This window comes from Eptesicus fuscus, chromosome 12 (assembly GCF_027574615.1).
Source record: "Eptesicus fuscus isolate TK198812 chromosome 12, DD_ASM_mEF_20220401, whole genome shotgun sequence".
Classification (NCBI taxonomy): domain Eukaryota; kingdom Metazoa; phylum Chordata; class Mammalia; order Chiroptera; family Vespertilionidae; genus Eptesicus; species Eptesicus fuscus.
Genome location: NC_072484.1, coordinates 12070290 through 12089995, shown reverse-complemented (window position 1 = coordinate 12089995; position 19706 = coordinate 12070290). Strand labels below are relative to the sequence as shown.

The following is a 19706-nucleotide window of genomic DNA, read 5'->3' as shown; positions in this document are numbered from 1 at the left end:
GTTTTTCCACCACACTCCTGGAGGAAAAAACTAAGGTCTGCTGCTGGAGGGGCTAAGAAATGTCATATCCTGCCCTAGCCGGTTTGGCTTAGTGGATAGAGCCTCGGCCTGCCAACCACAGGGTCCGGGTTTGATTCTGGTCAAGGGCATGCCGGGGCCCAGGTCAGGGCTCATGCAGGAGACAACCAATCAAAGTGTCCCTCTCACATTGATGTTTCTCTCTGTCTTTCCCTCTCTCTTCCAAGCTCACTAAAAATCAATGGAAACATTATCCTAAGAAAGAAATGTCATATCCTATGAAAGACACATCTTGAAAAATGCCTAAAGAAAGTTGTCATTTTTTTGTGGTGAAGGGACTGGAGTCCTTGTTGATGAAAACACATTGGTGGCTGCGGCGGCCAGCAGTGGCAGCAGCAGTGGGGTGATGGGGCTGGCACCTTCCCCTGATCAGCCCAGTCACCTCCCACAGAGGAGCAGGCCTAAGCCATCAATAGGACATCCCCTGAGGGCTCCCAGTCTGTGAGAGGGGGCAGGCTGGGCTGAGGGACCTCTCCCCAAGTGCGAATTTCGTGTGCCGGGCCTCTAGTACATAATAAGTTAATAGAGGGGATAAAAATGGAATCATATAAATTGCCCAATTAAAACCAGAGAAAGCTAAAAAGAAAAAGGAAAAATACAACAAATATATAAAGTAGGTAAATATTAATTCAATTATTTTAATAATAATTTATATTTAGTGGTCTAAATACTCAATTAAAAAAAAAAACACAGAGGTTGTCAGACTTGTTTAAAAAAGAGACCCAATTATATGCTATCTAAATATAAATTATATACTGTAAACAGTTAAAGAAACCTATATATAAATACCCAGATAGATTAAAAGTTAGGATATGAAGAAAGATATACTATGCCAACCCAAAGCTGTAGTATCTATATTAATGTCAGAAAAGCCTACGTTGGAAGAAGGATAGTTATCATGAATAAAGAGGCTCATTGCATAATAATAAAGGGTCAATTTCCAAAAAGAAATAATCCTAAATGTGTATGCACCTAACTACAGAGAGTCAAAATAAGAGGGAAAACTAATAGAAATGAAAGGAGAAGTAGATATATAGTTGGCGACATCAACACTCTGTCAGTATAGATCAAGTAGACAGACAATCAATGAAGATAGAGATATCTTTACTTGATATATTGCTCTATTAATCAACTTGACTGATATGACATTAAAAGAACATGCCAACAAATAACAGCAGAATACTTATTCTTCTGAAGTACACATGGAGCATTCACCAAGACAGACCATATTCTGAGCCACAACATAATCCCTAAATCAGAAAAGAATAGAAAAAAAATACAAAATACATCTTATACCACACAGGAATTAAAGTAGAAAGCAACAACAGGAAGAGAACTGGGGATTTCCCAAATATCTGGACCTTAACCACCAGGCCATGAAGCTCTTCCATCAATAAACATCTCCATGTCTGGAGTTTCTAAAGACTGAAAGGTCAGGTCAGGTCTGCTAGAAAAGACTTCTTCAATTATTTGTATACAGCCTTGAACATGTTCTCCTGTCATACTGGGGGTAGAGTAGATACCACCTTTAATTTAACAGTCCAGTTGTCAAGTAATATGACCTGGTATTTACCCAGCATCCTTTTGTTCAAGTACAGGTAACACACAATGTGGAGTGTGCACAATGGTAGGCTGTCTCAGGATACATTTTTCAGCCTCCTGTAAAAGGTCACAGTTTGAGGCCACAGCCCAGAGGCAAACTGGCCATCCTTGAATTGCAGTTGTTTAACTAGTTAGAAGAGTAAGGTACTGGTCTTCTGGCTTCTAAATTTTGAGTTAGCGTTCCAAGACTCAAACTGTGATATTGTGCACAAAAAGATCAAATGGCTTTCTAATGTCCCAGAGACCAAATGCTGGAGCTGTTAAAAGTGTCTCCTAAATGGCATGGGACGCCTTAAGGCATTCTGCAGTCCAGTTTAATGGTTCGTTGTCATTTCTTTTAAGAGCTTTATGTAGGGGTTTGGCTCTGAGTTCAAAATTTGGAATCCAAAGTCAAGAAAACCCAGTCATTCGTAAGATTCCTCGTAATTGCCTTCTGATAGTGGATACAGCCACCCTGGCTAATGCCTCCTTTCAATCCAGCAATGAATTTCTTTGTCCTTTTGATCATTCAAATCCTAGATATTTTATTGTATTTTGGTTTGAAGCTTCCTTAGTTTTACTAGCAATTATTATGTTACCTCACCTTCATTCCACTTGATTCAACAATAAGTTCTGAGGCCCAACTTTCTCTTTCTCACTATGTCACCATCACACATTTGGGGTCTCTTCAGGTCAGGAATTCTTACAGCAGGAAAATAAAAACAAATGACTGAATCCCGAGGGAGTATAATTGGAAAGTGCACACCCCCAGCTGGCAGACTCTGCAGCCAACCCGAAGGCAGTGAGGTTCCTCAGGAAGAGGCCAGATGGTCAGGAGTGAGCCCAAAATGAGGACCAGCATGGGCTTCTTGCTGGCAGCAGATGCAAAATGATTTTAGGGCATACACATGCAGCTCTCTGCTAAGCAAGCTGTCATAAGAGGGAGAGAGATAAATGTCATAAATGAGTGTGCAAGCTGAGCACAGCCACACAGAGGCCAAGTCGCTTGAGCCACTCACTTTCAACAATAAACATTGTGATGTTAACAGCTGGCAGAGGCCTATGTGTGTAAGATGCATCATTGCTGTCTTCACAAGTCAGCATGGTGTTTGAGTTCATGTTGGAAAAGGCACTGATTCAGCATCATCCTGCGGACTGAAGGGTACCAGGTTCGATTCCGGTCAAGGGCACATGCCCAGGTTGTAGGCTCGATCCCCAGTGGGAGGCATGCAGGAGGCAGCCAATCAATGATTCTTCTCATCATTGATGTTTCTATCTCTCTCTTCCTCTCTAAAATCAATAAAAATATATTTATAAAAAAATAAAAAGAAAAGGTACAGGCATTAAAGGAATATTTTTAATGCCATTAATGTGCAAGGTGCTGTGTTAAATGTTGAAGATAAAAAAGTTGACAAGAAGATGACCTCTGTTGTCTTGGAGCTTATAGTCTAGTGGGGAGCTGAACATTTTTTGGGGGTGAACTGAACATTAATGTCGTAAATGGCATAAATGAAGGGTCACGGTTGCATGAAAGCATGTTTCAGAGGAGTGTGACCAAAATGGAAGTTAGGCAAAATTTCCCTGGTGACTAAGGGCTTGCGTTCAATCATAAGATGTCCTGTTGTGAAGGCAGATAAGGGCAAAGAAGGCTAAAGGTAGGGCGCCAGAAAGGCTGGACAGAAGAGAACAAGACAGAGAGGCAGAAAGGACCAGACCATGCAGGTCTTGGGAGCCCTTTAAGGATGAGAAGCTACTGGGGGCTGTTTTAAGAAGAGAGAAGGGAGAGCATGTGGTGCATGTTTTAAAAATGTACTCCATTCCTCTTTCAAATTAGCTAGAGTGAAGGATAGGGAATAGAAGCTGGCATCGTCAAAGATTAAAGCAGTGAAACAAAAGGAATTTTGTTTTGGGGCTTTTAGGCAAAACCCAGTGTCCTGAGAGAAGACTGGAAAAGCAGGTCATGAGGAAGACCGGCAATGATGGTGGTGGTGGTTGAGGGGGACAGTGGCCAGCAGGACAAGGCCAACCTTGTCATGGCCTTGGGCACTGGATTTGAGTTTATTTTTGAGATATCCAAATAAAGATATCAAGCTATATATATGCATCTGGGCTGGAGTTATAAGACCAGAAGTTCACTATATATGGGTGATAATCAATGCTATGGGTATCAATGATATGCTTAAGGGTAAAACAGTAAAGTGGGAATGTGAATGGTCTAGAATAAGCCTTTTGTTGATTCTTTCAATCCATTCTCTTCAGTTCCACCATGGTGTGTCTTTATGTGTATTCAGTTTTATTTGTTCTGCTCAGAATTCAGTGAACACCTGCAAGCTGATGATGCATATCTGTCAGAGGTTTGGACAATTCCCACCTCTGACTATTGCTGTGACCTCATTAGTTCCCCATTCTCTCCTCTATAATTCCTATTGGTAGTATATTGGACTCTTTTATGTGCTAAGTCACCTATTTTTCATCTCTATCTTTCTGTGCATTCCTAGCTGATTCCCTTCTAAACATCTTCCAGCAGATAGATTCTCTCTTCAGCTGCATCTAGTCAGTCTGCTATTTGACCCTTAAATTGTTTTTATTTTTATATCAAGTACTCTATACTTTTTATATCAAGTACTCTATACTTATTTTTATATCAAGTACTCTATTTTTATATCAAGTGCTCTATATCATTGATACCCATAGCATTGATTACCACCCATATATAGTGAAGTTCTGGTCTTATAACTCCAGCCCAGATGCATATATATAGCTTGATATCGTTATTTGGATATCTCAAAAATAAACTCAAATCCAGTGCTCAAGGCCAACCTTGTCATCCTTCCTGCTGGCCACTGTCCCCCTCAACCACCACCATCATCATTGCCGGTCTTCCTCATGACCTGCTTTTCTAGTCTTCTCTCAGGACTTTGGGTTTTGCCTAAAGGCCCCAAAACAAAATTCCTTTTGTTTCACTGCTTTAATCTTTGACAATTATAAAAATTCTAGCTGTGGATTTTCCAACTTTGCATTTTTTAAAATATAGTCTCTTGTTCTTTCACTGTGGATTTCTGTTCCTTCTTAATCACTTAAATTCTTTTAATTACTTTAATCTTTTTGAGTTGTAATAGAGATTAAAAATGAATTGTTTTTGGAGTCATTTAATTCTGGAAGTAATAGTTCTGTTTTGGGAGATATATCTGCCAACCACCCTCTTATGTATTGTATTCTGCACACACACACACACACACACACACACCACATGTAATTTAAAATTTTCTATAGTGGTTTTATCTAGAGCTAAGATTAAATTTCCCCCAATGGAAACTCATGAGCTCTAGCTTGCAAAACTGTCATTGTCCTTAGAGAACATCTTTGTACTTTCCATGGCTTAAGTCCTGAATCCATGTATATTTTAATTTGTTAGCAGGGCTTCTGCACTGTGCCTATATATAAATTCAGGGCCGGCACCTATTTTTAGCCTGGCCCTTAGGTTTTGAGTGTGCATTCAGGATCCAGGACAGACAAAAAACTTACCCTCTCGTTTCTCAAGGTGTTTCTCAAGCTGCAGGAAGAAGTTTCTAACCCCTTTCATAAAGGGACACTCTTTGAAGCTATGGGATTTGTGTATGGGATCTCCCCTGGCCAAACACGAAGGCCTCTCTCCCCTCAAAAGTGTTAGAAACCCAGACATGGACCCCAGACCTCTCTCCTAAAGTGCATTCCCTTTGGGCTTCACGGCTTTTTTTTCTCCCCAGGAGGCATCTCCCATGTCAGCCAGCGTATCGTTTGCCAGAACATAGGACATAGTGCCTTTTGTAGATAAGCACCAGTAATGATAGCAAAGGTAAATACTTTTTTTGAAACAGGAAACAATTAGAAAAGAAAATGCAAACACAACTGTAATTCAAAAGTAGGTAGTCATTCCTCCCTGTGGTATATACTAACCTTTGGCATATTCCATGGAACAGGTAGCATGCGGAACAGAAAAAGTGCTGGGTATGATTAAGAAACACGAGTTCCACTTTCAAACCTTTGCTGACTGCATCCTTGAGTCTTTCCCAGCCTCCATTTTCTCATCTATCACATAGCAGCTTGACCAGTTCTTAAGGCTGTTCTGAAAGGGGCCTCACCGAAAGTAAACCAACTAGGAAGTAGCATGCAAACAAGCAGAATGCTATGCCTACCTTCCAGGAAACAACAGGTTCATAAACAGAAAGCTGCAAGTTTGCCAGCTGTGCTAGAAATAAACAGTTCTTCCAATCTGTGCTGTGTCCTGGCCACATTTGACTATCCATTCTCAGTCCACAAAAACCATGTCCAACTGTGTGTCTCCAATCTGACATTTGGGTACCATCAGTGCTATGTGGCATTGTCACTGCTTCATTATGTCTAGGGACAGCATCATGGAATCAAATAATACAAATGGCTTGGGGCAGCACCATTTCCATACTTGTTTTTCTTTTACTTGAATTGTAGAAGATTCAACTCTGTATGTTGTACAAATTCTCCAGGTAAGGAAACGGTCCTAGTGTTCACTTTAAGCATTGAGTCCCAGAATTCAAAATGTTAACCTACATAGCTGGGATTAGAATCCCTTAAGGTGCTGCTGTCAGCTGTTATTGTTTTGTGGTAAATATTTAAATTGACTGTTTTATAACATGAAAACAAATCTGTGTTCCTTGAAACTGCAAGACATCTCGTACTTCTTAAAACTCACATCTTGCCACCAAGGCCAGTGAGCTATGTAAGCTTGCCAGAGTACCAAGAAATTTCTTGTCTTTCTCTTCATGCTTTTATTTTTCATTAATGTTTTCTTGTTGATGTATCTTCTTTTTATTTGTTCATATATGTTTACTCATAAGGCCAGCATTCTTGAATTTACCTGCCTTGCGTTCCTGCAAAGAAGTCAACTGTAAGCATTGATGCCCACCAGGGCCATGTCCCAAATATTATCTTAGGGACATGGCAATAGGCTGAACTAGTTCTATAGGAAAATATCACACAAAAATGTCACAAATGTCTCTCTTAATCAAAAATATGAGGAAGCAAGAGATTATGAGTTGGTTGGTTTATAAACTTTCCCCATCAAGAGTCCATCAAAATTTCTTAAAGTAGTGAGTAGGCAACACTACCACACAAGTGGCAAAGGATCAAAAATGAATACACATGAACCCACCACCGCCACTGCGCTCGCCAGCTGTGAGCCCGGCTTCTGGCTGAGTGGCACTCCCCCTGCGGGAGCACACTGACCACAAGGGGCAGCTCCTGCATTGAGCATCTGCCCACTGGTGGTGAGTGTGCGTCATACTGACAGTTCATTCCACTGTTCGGTCAATTTGCATATTAGCCTTTTATGATATAGGATTATGTTTAAAATGTTATAATAAAATAAAAATCATAAAGCCATGAAAGAAAAAGAGAATGGACATGGACCAACAAGAAACAAAAATAGCACCTTTAGGAAATGTAGGTATAGAGAACATCTCAGTAGCACACAGAGCATCTAGTTGGCCTTTGGTGCTCTTAAATGTCAAGTAGCCACCAGTGATTGCCTGACATTTGAGAACGCCTCTAACCTGAAAAAATGAGAACTGAATTTATGGGTGAGGGTAAGAGGAGAGACAAATAAAGAGACAATGCAGGAAGTAGAAAAATACCTTTCAACAGTTGAGGAGATCTCCCATAAAATATTAACAAAAGGCCAGAGATGGACAGTAGTACAAAAAAAAAATGAGACAATTAAAGGATTAATTCAGATATTTAATATCAAGGCCTTTCAAATTAACATTTCAGAATCCGGGACATAAATGGGGGATTCCTAAAAGCTTCTAGAGAGAAGAAGCAAGTTTCAATAGTGAGTGGGGTATAAGGAGGATTCTAGACCTTTAGGTAAGTAGGGAAAAGTATGAACAAATGTCTTCAGAAATCTGAGGGAAAATGATATCCAATGTGGAATTTTATACCTAGCCAAACCATCAATCAAGTGTGGTGGTGGGGGTGGTGGTGGTGGTGGCGGCGGCAGTGGTAATATACAGTCATTTATATATATGCAAAGTCTTACGTATCATCCACACACTAATAGTTCTCAGGGGTTTTCAATAGCATGTACTGCAGGGATGAGTCTTCCTCAGAAAAGACCTGAGGAAAAAAAAAATTTAACTTAGAGGAAAAGCAAAAGGAAACCTCAAAATACAATTAAAGGGATGGCATCAAAGAGCAATCCTATTAAATTGAAGCAGAAGGATAGCAGATTCTGGGAGTGTGGTCTCCAGGAAAATAAGAAAAGAAATGGATAGGTTATCTGACACGTTTGATCATATAATGAAAAAAATATATGGAAAGGCTATTGGTGAGTATGGTAAAGAAAATGAATAATTCCATAACATATGAGAAACTATAGTAATCAATGCTAGAAGAGAAGAAGCAACACCAGTGTGCTTGGCTTGGTCAGATAAAGAGTTAACTAAATGCATTAGGAGGTGGGGGAAGGGAACAGGTGACAAATGGGAGGTGGGAGCAGGGGCAGGAAGTTCTGTAAGAAAGGACCACAATAGGTGGTCAGTGATAAATAGTTGATAAGTTGATAATTTAAGAAATAAAATGTATAACCTTTTAAGAATTGAATAAATAACAGACAGATCCACTAAAAAGTTCATCACATGTCTTTTGGAAAAGGCCTCAGAGGTACAGAAGTATTTATGACACCGCTGTTGATGGTTTAGTTTAGAAACCATTTGTACCATGTATTTTATAAACCCTGCATTCATCGGTTACTATGATTATAAAAACTACTTTATGAACTGAATATATACATACCCTATTACTAGTAGTTCTATTCTTAGCTGTATACCCAACAGAAATAAATATAGATGATCATAAAAATGTGCTAGAATGTTTATGTTCATAGCAGCCCTATTCATAATAGCCCAAAACTGGAAACTACCCAGATGCCTTTGCACAGGAGAGTGGACAAATAAATCATAGTATATTTATGCAGCAGGACACTAGAGAATAAATGATGTAATTACTGCAACAGGGATGAATCTCACAGAATGAAGGAAGCCAGTTTTTATTTTTTTATTTATATATATTTTTTATTGATTTTAGAGAGTAAGGAAGAGGGAGAAAGAGATAGAAACATCAATGATGAGAGAGAATCATTGATTGGCTACCTCCTGCACGCCCCCTACTGGGGATCAAGTCCGCAACCCAGGCATGTGCCCTTGGCCGGAATCGAACCTGCGACCCTTCAGTCTGCAGGCCGACGCTCTATCCATTGAGCCAAACCAGCTAGGGTGGAAGCCAGTTTTTATACTATAGGATCTGTTATAGGAAATTCCAAAGCAGGCCACACAATCTAGGCCAGCTATTTTTAACCTTTTTTACCTCATGGCACACATAAACTAATTATTAAAATTCTGTGGCCCGCCAAAAAATATATTTTTGCCTATCTGACCAAAAAATAGGTATAATTTTGATTCATTTACACCGGACGGCTATTGTTTTGTTAGCTGTTGTCATTTTTTAATTTGACAATCTAAGGGAAAAGAAGTCAGTGCCCTTGACTAAATAGTCAGGTATTGCAAATTCTAAAGAATCTTGCAGCACACCTGTGTGCCTGCTATAGCACAAAATCACTGATCTGGGCTAAATCAGGACAGTGTTTATTGCTGGGGAAGAGTGACAGCCAAGGGGCAGTGGAAGGCTTTCAAGTGGCCATACTGTTCTGTTCTTGTTCCAAATGATGGTTACATGGCTGTGTGCACATTGTAATACACCAAGCTGTGTATTTATTAATTTATAAATTGTGCACTTTCTCTATGAGTCTTATACTTAGTATGTGTGTATGTTTATGCAAACAAATGTTTTAAAAAATATGAAGGACACAGGGAAAGCCAGTATACAAATTTCTGGTCAGTTACAGCTGTTCATATTTAAGAAATGGAAATAGCAACTTTTAGTCCTTCTGATTTTGTCTATAATTCAGATTTAATAGTAGAAATTCTTATTATCATTGTTACTCCCTGAGCGCCAGTAACACCCAGAAGAGAACGGGAGTGCAATGGGGCAGCACTGGGTAGGAGCGTCGAGAGAGGGTATTTGAGGATGTGGATGGCAGGCTGAGTCTTAACCACCAGCCTAAATGGGGGGAGGTGGCAGTGAGAGGGCACCAGGGGGCAGGGCTGAGTGGAAGGCGCCCCTTCATCCTCCTCCAGGGGTTCCCATTTTGCTTGCATGGCTTAGGTTTCCTGGGCCGTTGCTGGAGGAGTCCCAGCCTCCCAGCCCCCCTCTCACAGCAGAGAAAACCTGAGTGTGTGGAAACCAAGGCGGGCTTCTCTCTGGTTGGGACCAGAGCTTAGCATGTGAGAGAGTGCAAGAGCGTGAAACTGCTTCAGGCCCGTTGGGAAGGCCACTCGTGAGCTGAGTGGCTTAGAGGCTTTGAGATTTCTCTGATCTCACGTGGAGATGGAGAGATAATAGCAGCTCAGGTGTCCTGCATGGGCCGGGCACAGTAACTGTTGTTCCATTTATATTTATGTTGTTATGTTTATGATGCTGTGGTCCCTGTAAAATAAGATCCACAGAAGGGGTGACCTTGAGGAAAGGAACTGCAGACATCTCTGTGGGAAGTCCCTCCCTCTGAGTGCAGCGATCCAAACCAAGGACAAGCCGGGAGGCTCTGTGGAGGCCGGAACGCAAACCCAGGTGAACCAGTTACCCAGATACAGTTGGTACATTTGTTTTGTAACTGATATCCTTTCTGCCCTTCAGACCTAACTAACAACAGATATACACTGAGTGGCCAGATTATTATGATCTCTGAATGCATAATAATCTGGCCACTCAGTGAATTCGTGCATGGGTGGGGTCCTGCCAGCCTGGCCATGAGGAGGGGACATGGGCGGTTGGCCAGCCTGCCTGCTGGTCGAACTCCTGGTTGAGGGGACAATTTGCATATTAGCCTTTTATTATATAGGATCATAATAATCTGGCCACTCAGTGTATTTTTAATGGCTTAAAATAGAAGAGTTGCTTCAAAAGATCTGTGGGGGTGGGGGGTGCATGAAAATACACCTGCAATTAAACTCATGTAAGGAAAGAAACATGTGTGTTGAGGCTTGTGTGTGAAACCACCTGCGTCTGAGAGGTTTTTTCATCCTCGAGGTGTAGTATGTCTACATTATCTTGTTACACAGAATATTACACCGAGTCTGCCTATTTTTCAAGTACAGCTCCGAGTGCCTGGTGAATGCATAGCGAATGTTAGGCAGTAATAAATACTAGAAACAAACTTTGTGAGAATGCAGAGAAATGTAAACCAGCCAGCCAGAGACTGGTACTGGAGGGAAATGAGCCACCATGCCCCAGGTGTGCTATACATTTCTGAAGAGATGGTTGCAGGGGCAGTGAGTATCTTGGGGAGCCCATCACACATCTCGGAGGCTGGGGTGTAGCACGGGCTTTTCTGTTAAGGCCCTCCCGGCTGTGCCTGGACCCGGTCCTCAACAGGAGCAGAATGAATATATCTCTGGATTTATTGGAACCTGGGAACATCCAACCTTACCCCAAAAATAAGTGTGCAAGGAAAACAAAACAGCAGGGACATATCTCAGGGGAAAATCATTTTTCCAAAACCTCAATCAATAGCAGGTGTTTTCTGCCCTAGCCAGTTTGGCTTAGTGGATAGAGCGTTGGCCTGCAGACCGAAGAGTCCCAGGTTTGATTCCGGTCAATGGCACATGCCCAGGTTGGGAGCTCGATCCCCAGTAGGGGGAGTGCAGGAGCCAGCCAATCAATGATTCTTCTCATCATTGATGTTTCTATCTCTCCCTCTCCCTTCTTCTCTGAAATCCATTAAAAAAATTTTTTAAATAGTGGGTGTTGCCCTAACCAGTTTGGCTCAGTGGATATAGTGTCAGCCTGCGAACTGAAGAGTCCCAGGTTCGATTCAAGTCAAGGGCATGTACCTTGATTGCGGGCACATCCCCAGTAGGGGGTGTGCAGGAGGCAGCTGATCGATGTTTCTCTCTCGTCGATGTTTCTAACTCTCTATCCCTCTCCCTTCCTCTTTGTAAAAAATCAATAAAATATATATTTTAAAAAATAGTGGGTGTTTTCCAAACTCACACATAAATGAAGACTTTGGCCAAAGCCTATAGGAAACTGAATCCAGAGCTAAGAGAAACGTTAGCCCAAGGTTCCTGGTCCATCTGAGAGAGACCGAGCCCAGGCCCCGCAGAGCAGCTCTGGGCTGGCTTAAGAAGGGGAGATGGTCACATACGAGGGGAGGGAGTTCTGTTTAGAAGTCCTTGCCGCAGGGTCCCCGAAGGCCGGGGTCAGTGCGTCTCCCAATTCCAAATGTAAATGAGCCCTGTGTGCACCCCAAATACAGGTAAGCTCATGCCAGGCCATGCGGAAGTTCAAAGGCCTCCCCAAGTTATCTGCAAATTCAAGGGGCTTTCCCTTGTCATGGGTCACCTGTTTCCTTCCTCTTACAGCTCTTTCGCTGTCTCAACCAGACACTGAACCAAATTGGGTGGGCAGTAAAATAAGCTCACACATGATCCACACAAGGCAGGCGTGTGTGAGCCCATTTCCCAGGTGCCTGGGGGGTGCCCCACATGCAGTGCACAGCCTGGTAGACTCCTTGAACCTCAGTTTTAGGCATTTTGCCTTCTTTTTTGGTTCACTCCAGCACTGGGGTCCTTCTCCCTCACGTCTCTTCCCTGTGGAGTCTTCTGCCATGTTTTCTCATGAGCCTATAGCACTTGTGTTTAATAACCACAGGTGGCTAGTGGCCACCACGCTGGCCAGCACAGACATGAAACATCTCCACCAATCACAGAGAGCTCCTCCACAGCACTCACCTGGCAGGCTCTCTCCAGCCTCGGTCGTCTTGGCCTTTCTCACCTCCTCCCTGAGAAGCAGCAAGTACCCCTCCTCCTGTTGTGCAGAGCATTGCCTCATGCCCACACTTAGATTGCCAAGTCCTTCCAGGCACTCAGCAGAGCTGAACAGGCCTCAGCATCCATAGCATGGCGCCATGGATGCTGAGGCCTGTAAATATTTTCTTTCTAGATGCGCCTGATTCTATCATCTTTATCAGCTTGTAGATTCTGTAGAAGACCAGTGATTATCAGCCGTGAAGATGCATCCAAGGGGTTCCTATTTGGAGTGGCAGTGTTTCTGACTAAAGCATGTTGTGCTCAGAATGGTGAGAGAAAAGGCCAATTGCCACTGGGTAGTCCTCTGTGGTTTATTCATTGAGTGAACATGCACTGAGCCCGTTCAGGCACAGGAAACATGCCGCCCCTGCTGGGTGAAGGGCTCAGTATGCAGGGAGAGAGGCAAGTATGAGTGCACGGGTGCTGTGTTCTGGGATGAAAACCTCAAGAGCCCCCAGGGGCCTATCCCTCAGCAAGGGGCAGGCCACGCTCCTATGAAGATATAGATGAGTCCGGGATTCAAATGATGATGAGTAATGAAAACGCCACTGCAAATACAAGGGCCTCGACAGAGCAGCCTGGAGAAGAAAGTCTGGGGCACACCTTGATGAATCTCATTTACATCTGTTTATAGGGAAATTAGCATCTCATTCCTTTTCTTCTATCCATATATATAAAAAGCCAGGGGCCCTAACAACCATAACAACCAGATGGACAACTGCACAGCAGGTGCATGGGGCAACCAGGCCAGCAGGGGGGTTAGTGAGGGACGACCAAAGGACCAAACAGCAGGCTGCGTGGGGTGACCAGGCCAGCAGGGGGGCGGGGGGCAGTGAGGGAAGACCAGGCCAGAAGAGGGGGGCAGTGAGGCTGGTGTGGGGGGCTGTTGGGGGCAATCAGGCCAGCAGGGGGTGCAGTTAAGGGCAACCAGGCTGGCAGGGGGGCAGTTGGGGGCCACCAGACTGGTGGGGGGGTCAGTTGGGGGCAACCAGGCCAGCAGGGGGGGAGGAGCAGTTAGGGGCGACCAGGCCAGAAGGCAGAGGCGGTTAGGGGTGATCAGGCTGGTGGGGGAGGGGCAGTTAGGGGCAATAAGGCAGGCAAGCGAGCAGTTAGGAGCCAGCGGTCCCAGATTGTGAGAGAAATGTCCGACTGCTGGTTTAGGCCCAATCCCCAGGCCTAAACCGACAGTCAGACATCCCCATCCCCCGAGGGGTCCTGGATTGGAGAGGGTGCAGGCTAGGCTGAGGGGACCTGCCCACCAGTGCACGAATTCGTGCACTGGGCCTCTAGTAGTTTCATAAAATGAGTTTATCTGTTCTTTATTGATGCTTCTTATCTGTTCATTTAATTTTTGCTAGAATCATTTCTAAAATTATCTTGGGGTGCAAAATTATATTTTTAAGCTGTGCTTTCTTCCAATTATTGACCTTCCCCATAGCTATCCACTAACCTGACTTCTTCGTCAACAAATAGCATAGATTACTTTGGCCTATTACTTTGTACTTTATATGAATGGCATCATGTGTTAGACTTCTTCTGGTCAACATTATGTTTCTGAGATTTATTTCATTACCATGTTGGGGTACCATTATTATTTATACTTTTTACTGTTGTTGGACATTTGCCTGATTTTCCATCTGGGGGCTACAATGATTAATATTGCTGTGAACATCCTTGTCGATGTCTTTTGGTGAACATGGGAATAATTTCTGTAGAGTATTTACCAGGAAGGGAATGGTTGTATAATGTAGCTATATGTTCAACTATAAGAAGTACTGAAGTTTCCCCAAGTAGTGATACAAATGTACACTCTCACCAGGAGTGGATGACAATTTTAGTTTTTCCATATTGTTGCTGACATTTTGTACTGGGTCACTTTTCCATTTGAGCCATCCTGGGGGTTGCTATATAGCGCTGTTCTTTTAAAATGTAGTTGCCAATGGCATTCCTGCACACTGGGAAGGAGGGGTATGGTCTCTCCTCTCCCCTCCTCCTCCTAGATTGCCAACCTTGATATCTGCCACTGTGGAGTGAGGCAAGCTGAGCAGGAACAGATAGCGGGTAGAGAAGTCTTACCTCTTCAGCAAATACTGATGGAAAATGCATCATGGTTCTGGTGGTAGAGATTTTAGACAGAGAACACGTGTGCTTGTTTCGTGCCCTGTTTATACGATTTTCATTTCCTCGGTTTAAATAATACATTACTCAAGGAAGTCTGTTGTTTTCATGAGCTTACCACTAATGTTTCACTTTTGCTCTTGAATTTAAAAATTGGGTTTTCTAAGTATCTTTACAACCAGGTAAGTGGGGGTAGATCTAATAAATGAATTTGGCAAAGTAGGAGGATATAAAATGAATAATCAGAAATCAATTGTATTTTTATACACCAATAATGAACTATCAGAAAGAAGATCTAAGAAAACAATCCCACTTACTATTGCAACAAAAAATATAAAGTACCTAGGAATAAATTTAACTGAGGTAAAAACAAAAAAACAAAACAAACAAAAAAAACCTGTACTCAGGAAATTACAGGACATTGAAGAAAAAAATTGAGGAAGATACAAATAAGTGGAAGCATATACCGTGTTCATGGATAGGAAGAATTAACATCATTAAAATATCCACACTACACAGGGCAATCTATAGATTCAACACAATTCCTATTAAAATGTCAATGGCATATTTCACAGATCTAGAACAAATATCCCAAAAGTGTATATGGAACCAAAAAAGATTTCGAATAGCCACAACAATCTTGAAAAAGAGCAAAGTTGGAGATATCACACTACCCGATATCAAATTATTCTACAAGGGCATTGTAATCAAAACAGCCTGGCACTGGCATAAGAAGAGGCATGGAGATCAATGAAACAGAAAAGGGGGAAGAACTACTAAAATGTGTGAACTCTCATGGGATAGTCCTCTGAGACACAGGAATTCCCTGCAGGGGCCTGAGTCCAAGGGTAAGGAATGCAGTGTCCACCTTGCCTTCCTCTCTGTATGTACTGCTCTGGCAGCAGAGCCGTGGGCGGATGGGGACAAGGATAGGGCTACTGGCAGAGATAGCAGCAAATGACATTCTAATAGAAGATGGTTGCTGAGCTGAAGACGGGCAGTGACAGTGAATTATGTTCTAGGACCTTGGAGGGTAGGAGCACTGCTAGAAAATGAAACTCAGCTAATTAAGACTTAATTACTACTGCCCTAGGAGACTTCCCATTTTGCATTTCCTTAGCCCTGCTTCATTAGAAGTCGTTGGTGGTTAGATCCCAACCTCACTTCCAAGCCAAAAAATTTAGGGAGGAGGACGTAAAAACTGGCCTTCGCGATCCAGAAATTAAGGGAAAGAGAGAGCTGCCATGAAGCAGACACAAGTCCCTTCTCAACCTGACACAGGGATGCAGACCTCATCAGATGGGGTCTGGACCACAGAGAACGGAAATTCATTTTGTGAGTCCTCTTGGGAGTTTCCCCCCTTGTGGTCCATTGCAAAGGCTTTGGTGTTTTCAATTTGAGTAAAAAATATCCTGACTCCTATACCTGCCTACGCAATGCAGAAATACCACTGGTGACACATGGAAATGAGACCCGGCCAGAAACCTTCCTTCAGAAAGGAAGGAAGTGAGAGGGAATACGTGGGTCTACCAAAAAATACCAACTCTGATTCAACATCCAAAACCACGTTCCTGACACCTCATGATCATAAGAAATGAACCTAATTAAACTAACGCCGGGTTATGTAACTGAGCAACCAGATGTCTAGATATTGCTCTTACTTCAAACCACTGTATTGAAGGATGAGTTGTAACAAGTCTAGCTGTGCAAGGAAGGGAGACGGTAAGGGAAGCATGACTCCAGGGCCACCAGCTGAGGAGTAGAGTGTCAGGTATCCTGCGGTCAATTTAATAATCTCATGCCACAGTATCTTTTCTGGGAAATGAGAACCATAATACCCTTCCCCACACTCCTCCTATGCTGTAAAGATTAAATAAAGTAAGTGTGAACATATTTTAGAAAATTTAGTGTTATTCAGATGAAAGGAAATGGCATTACTGGGTAGAAAGCAGGGCGCTGGAGGAGTGGTAGCTATTCATCCCTGGCGGACTGCTGCCGAGACCCCGGGCCCCACATGTATGGTGCTCAGCTGGGCTACTGCTGACCATGGGTGTTTGCTGGAGGCCCTTTTCTTTTTTCTTTTTTTTTTTTCACTTTGAGTGCCTTGCAGTGGAGAAGCCGTCACAAGCATCAGTCCCCCATCCCTTTCTTGCCAGTTAGAGAGAACTGCTGTCACCAGCTCGGAGCAGGCACAGTTCCCCTCGGCGAGTCCTCACTCCCTGGAACCAGTCAGGTTCAAGGTTGGAAGGGAGCCAGAAGTGAGCCACGCACGCTCCTCATCTGTCCTGACTTGCTCCTCTTGACTTCCTTTCTCTTCCCCCTCCTTTCTTTTCAACTCTGCAGACCAACAAAGCCGTGGCCAAGGGGGACTTCCACCAGGCCAGCACCAGCTCTCGGCGGGCCCTGTTCCTGGCTGTGCTCTCCATCACCATCGGAACTGGCATCTACGTGGGCGTGGCCGTGGCCCTCATTGCCTACCTCTCCAAGAACAATCACCTATGAGCTTCTTCCGCGCACGAAGGAGAAGAACTCGGGGCCAGGGTTGTGCCCACGCAGAGCGAGCAGGGCTAGCAGGGGAGAAACACCTGTGTGACGCTGTGTAGTATAAATTATTGCCAGACAACTCCATAACACCCTGAAGTTTTCTACTCATCGATTTGTTTTGTTTTGACCCTTTATTTTCACAACGCGTTGTAGAACAGGAGACAGCTGGGCACTGCTAACCCTTCCAAGTGGAAGCTCCAAAGATCCTTACCCTGAGGCTGTGTCTGGATGGGTTCTGGTGGACGAGTGGCAGTGCAGCTCCCGGCAGCCTGCCAGTGCCTGGAAAGCCATAGCACTAGCAATATACAAATAGTAAAACTGTGTTTATTTTTATGGGATATGGTGCAATAGGCAGAAGGCGGGGGACGTCACTCTTCTGTCTGTTGCCCTGCTTGACTCCTCTGTCATTTCCCCAGGCCATGTACCTTCCCCATGGAAAGGAAACAGGGCTGATCAGAAAGACAGACAAAGCTGCTGGCAGGAACCCTGCTGTCCCTGGTCTTCAATGGGTGCAGCCCTAAGAATGCCAAGTCAGAACAGTGTGGGACCTGTCCCCAGGCCCAGTCTTTCCTTCCCCCCTCTCCCCAGCCTAAACTCATCCAGCCTCCCTTGTCATGTCCAAACTTAGCACTCACCACACAGCAATCTGCAACCTTGGGCCTCATTGATCTAGGGTGGGGGGAGCAGGCCACAGTCTGTCCCAAGACTCCTCCCGGAAGGACGCCAAGGTTGGCTCCAGGAACTGTGGACACCATCTCAGCATAAAGACCAGCGTTGGCGCTCGCCTTGGTGATAAGCAGTGGCTCTAGTGATCTTAGGAGGAGATGAACCTTCTCTGTCGATTAAATGAATAGCTATTTTCTTGTCATTTTTTAAAGTGCAACTACTGCTTCATGCTGCTTAGTTATCAGACAAATGCTGAGAAATAATCACAGACATTTTATTACCATTTCATTGCTGTTTCACGAGTGTTCATTATTTAACAAAAATTATCTTTTAGCTATTTTGTTTAAGACTTTTTTTTGATTAATACTATTTCTTACATTTCACTTATAGTTATTTCTTTTTAAAATAATTGAAGAGCCAACCAGGACTCGGTTGCTAAAACAGGAAGAGGGTCTCCTAAGATGAGAATCACATCATCTCTGACTGCTTAAGTTCCACCTGGAACACTGTTCACATGCACTGTTGTTCTGATACTTTCTGTGGATGCTGAGACCATCTCTCTAGGGCAATGGTTTCACCCCAGCACCTACAGCATTCCTGCTGCCTGGACCCCAGCCCCAGATTTCTGATTTGATTGATTGGGGTGCAGCCTGGTGATTCCAGTGTGAGGAATCACTGTCCTGGAATAAGGACTCAGGTTTGATCTCCCTCACCCTTGACTTTAAACACTTAATATTGTGAAAATTATTAGCACTGCCTTCCTAGGTTAAGTCCAAGATCTTCTACCATTTGGTTGTAATAGCTGCTTCAAAAATGTGCTCTAAAAAAAATATATGGAAGAAATCCAAATGTCCCTGTAAGAATCAGAGTAATCCAGTGATAGCGGGGATTTGGGATCAAACCAACCTGGACTTGAATCCAGTTGTGCTACTTTCTAGCTGTGTGATCCTGGGTAAGATGGGTGTACTTCTTGGAACCTCATCTCTAGAAGAGGATAAGTGAGGCCCACTTCCTAGGGTTGCTGGTAAGTGTGTGAACACAGAGCCCAGCTCTTGGCCTGGGTCATATGAAGGAGTTGGAGTAGCTTCTGTTATTCCCAGTAATCATCCCCTGGCTTGCATGTACCGTCCCATCATTTCAGCCCAATCTCTCCATGTTTATTTATCAGGAACCACTGTGTGAAATGGGCTTCTTTGTATTTGTCCCAAAAAGGTTTATTTGACGTTTAAGAGGTGCCCGAAGTTCCATGACTTTGGATTTGGTTAAGAAGTAGAACCAACGCTGTATGTCATGTCCCGCCATCTCACTACCACATCATGGTTGCTCTACACTAACCCTTCTGTGCCCAGACACCCTGTCTCCTACTAGACCAACCTCCCACTTCTCTCAGCCCCTGCCTTTCCAGTTGGAAAAGCTTTCATTTCCAGTGCATCATCCCTTTCTGTATTTTTTGAAGCTCTACCAAGTCCTTCCCAAGGACCAGTACGAGGACCACATGTGGTATCATATGGTGTGGATGGTCATATGCGTAGGGTTAGGGCCAAACCTGTCAGGACAGCTGAATGAAGTGGGTGTGGCCTCACAGCTCACTGGATAGATAGACACAACACAACCCAGTTCTCTGACCAGCGGGGGAGGTGGTTGCATGTCACTTCGGTGTCCTGTTAGTGGCTGCTGAGCAGCATAACAGTCTTCTAAGTGAGTTGGGGCTGCCATGAACTTCTAAAGTCACATTACCTTAGTTGTCATTGCGGCCACTATGGACGAGGCAGTGCCCTGGGC

The 19706-nt window shown here is 43.6% G+C and overlaps 1 protein-coding gene across 1 annotated transcript in view; it reads left to right on the top strand.

The window, feature by feature from the left end:
• SYNDIG1 (synapse differentiation inducing 1) overlaps positions 1–17216 on the top strand; it is a 62704-nt gene extending 45488 nt beyond the window's left edge. The window contains exon 3 of the mRNA XM_008141149.3: positions 17058–17216. Within this exon, the coding sequence (XP_008139371.2) occupies positions 17058–17216 (159 nt within the window). The remainder of the gene's footprint in view (positions 1–17057) is intronic.
• Positions 17217–19706: the final 2490 nt, after the last annotated feature.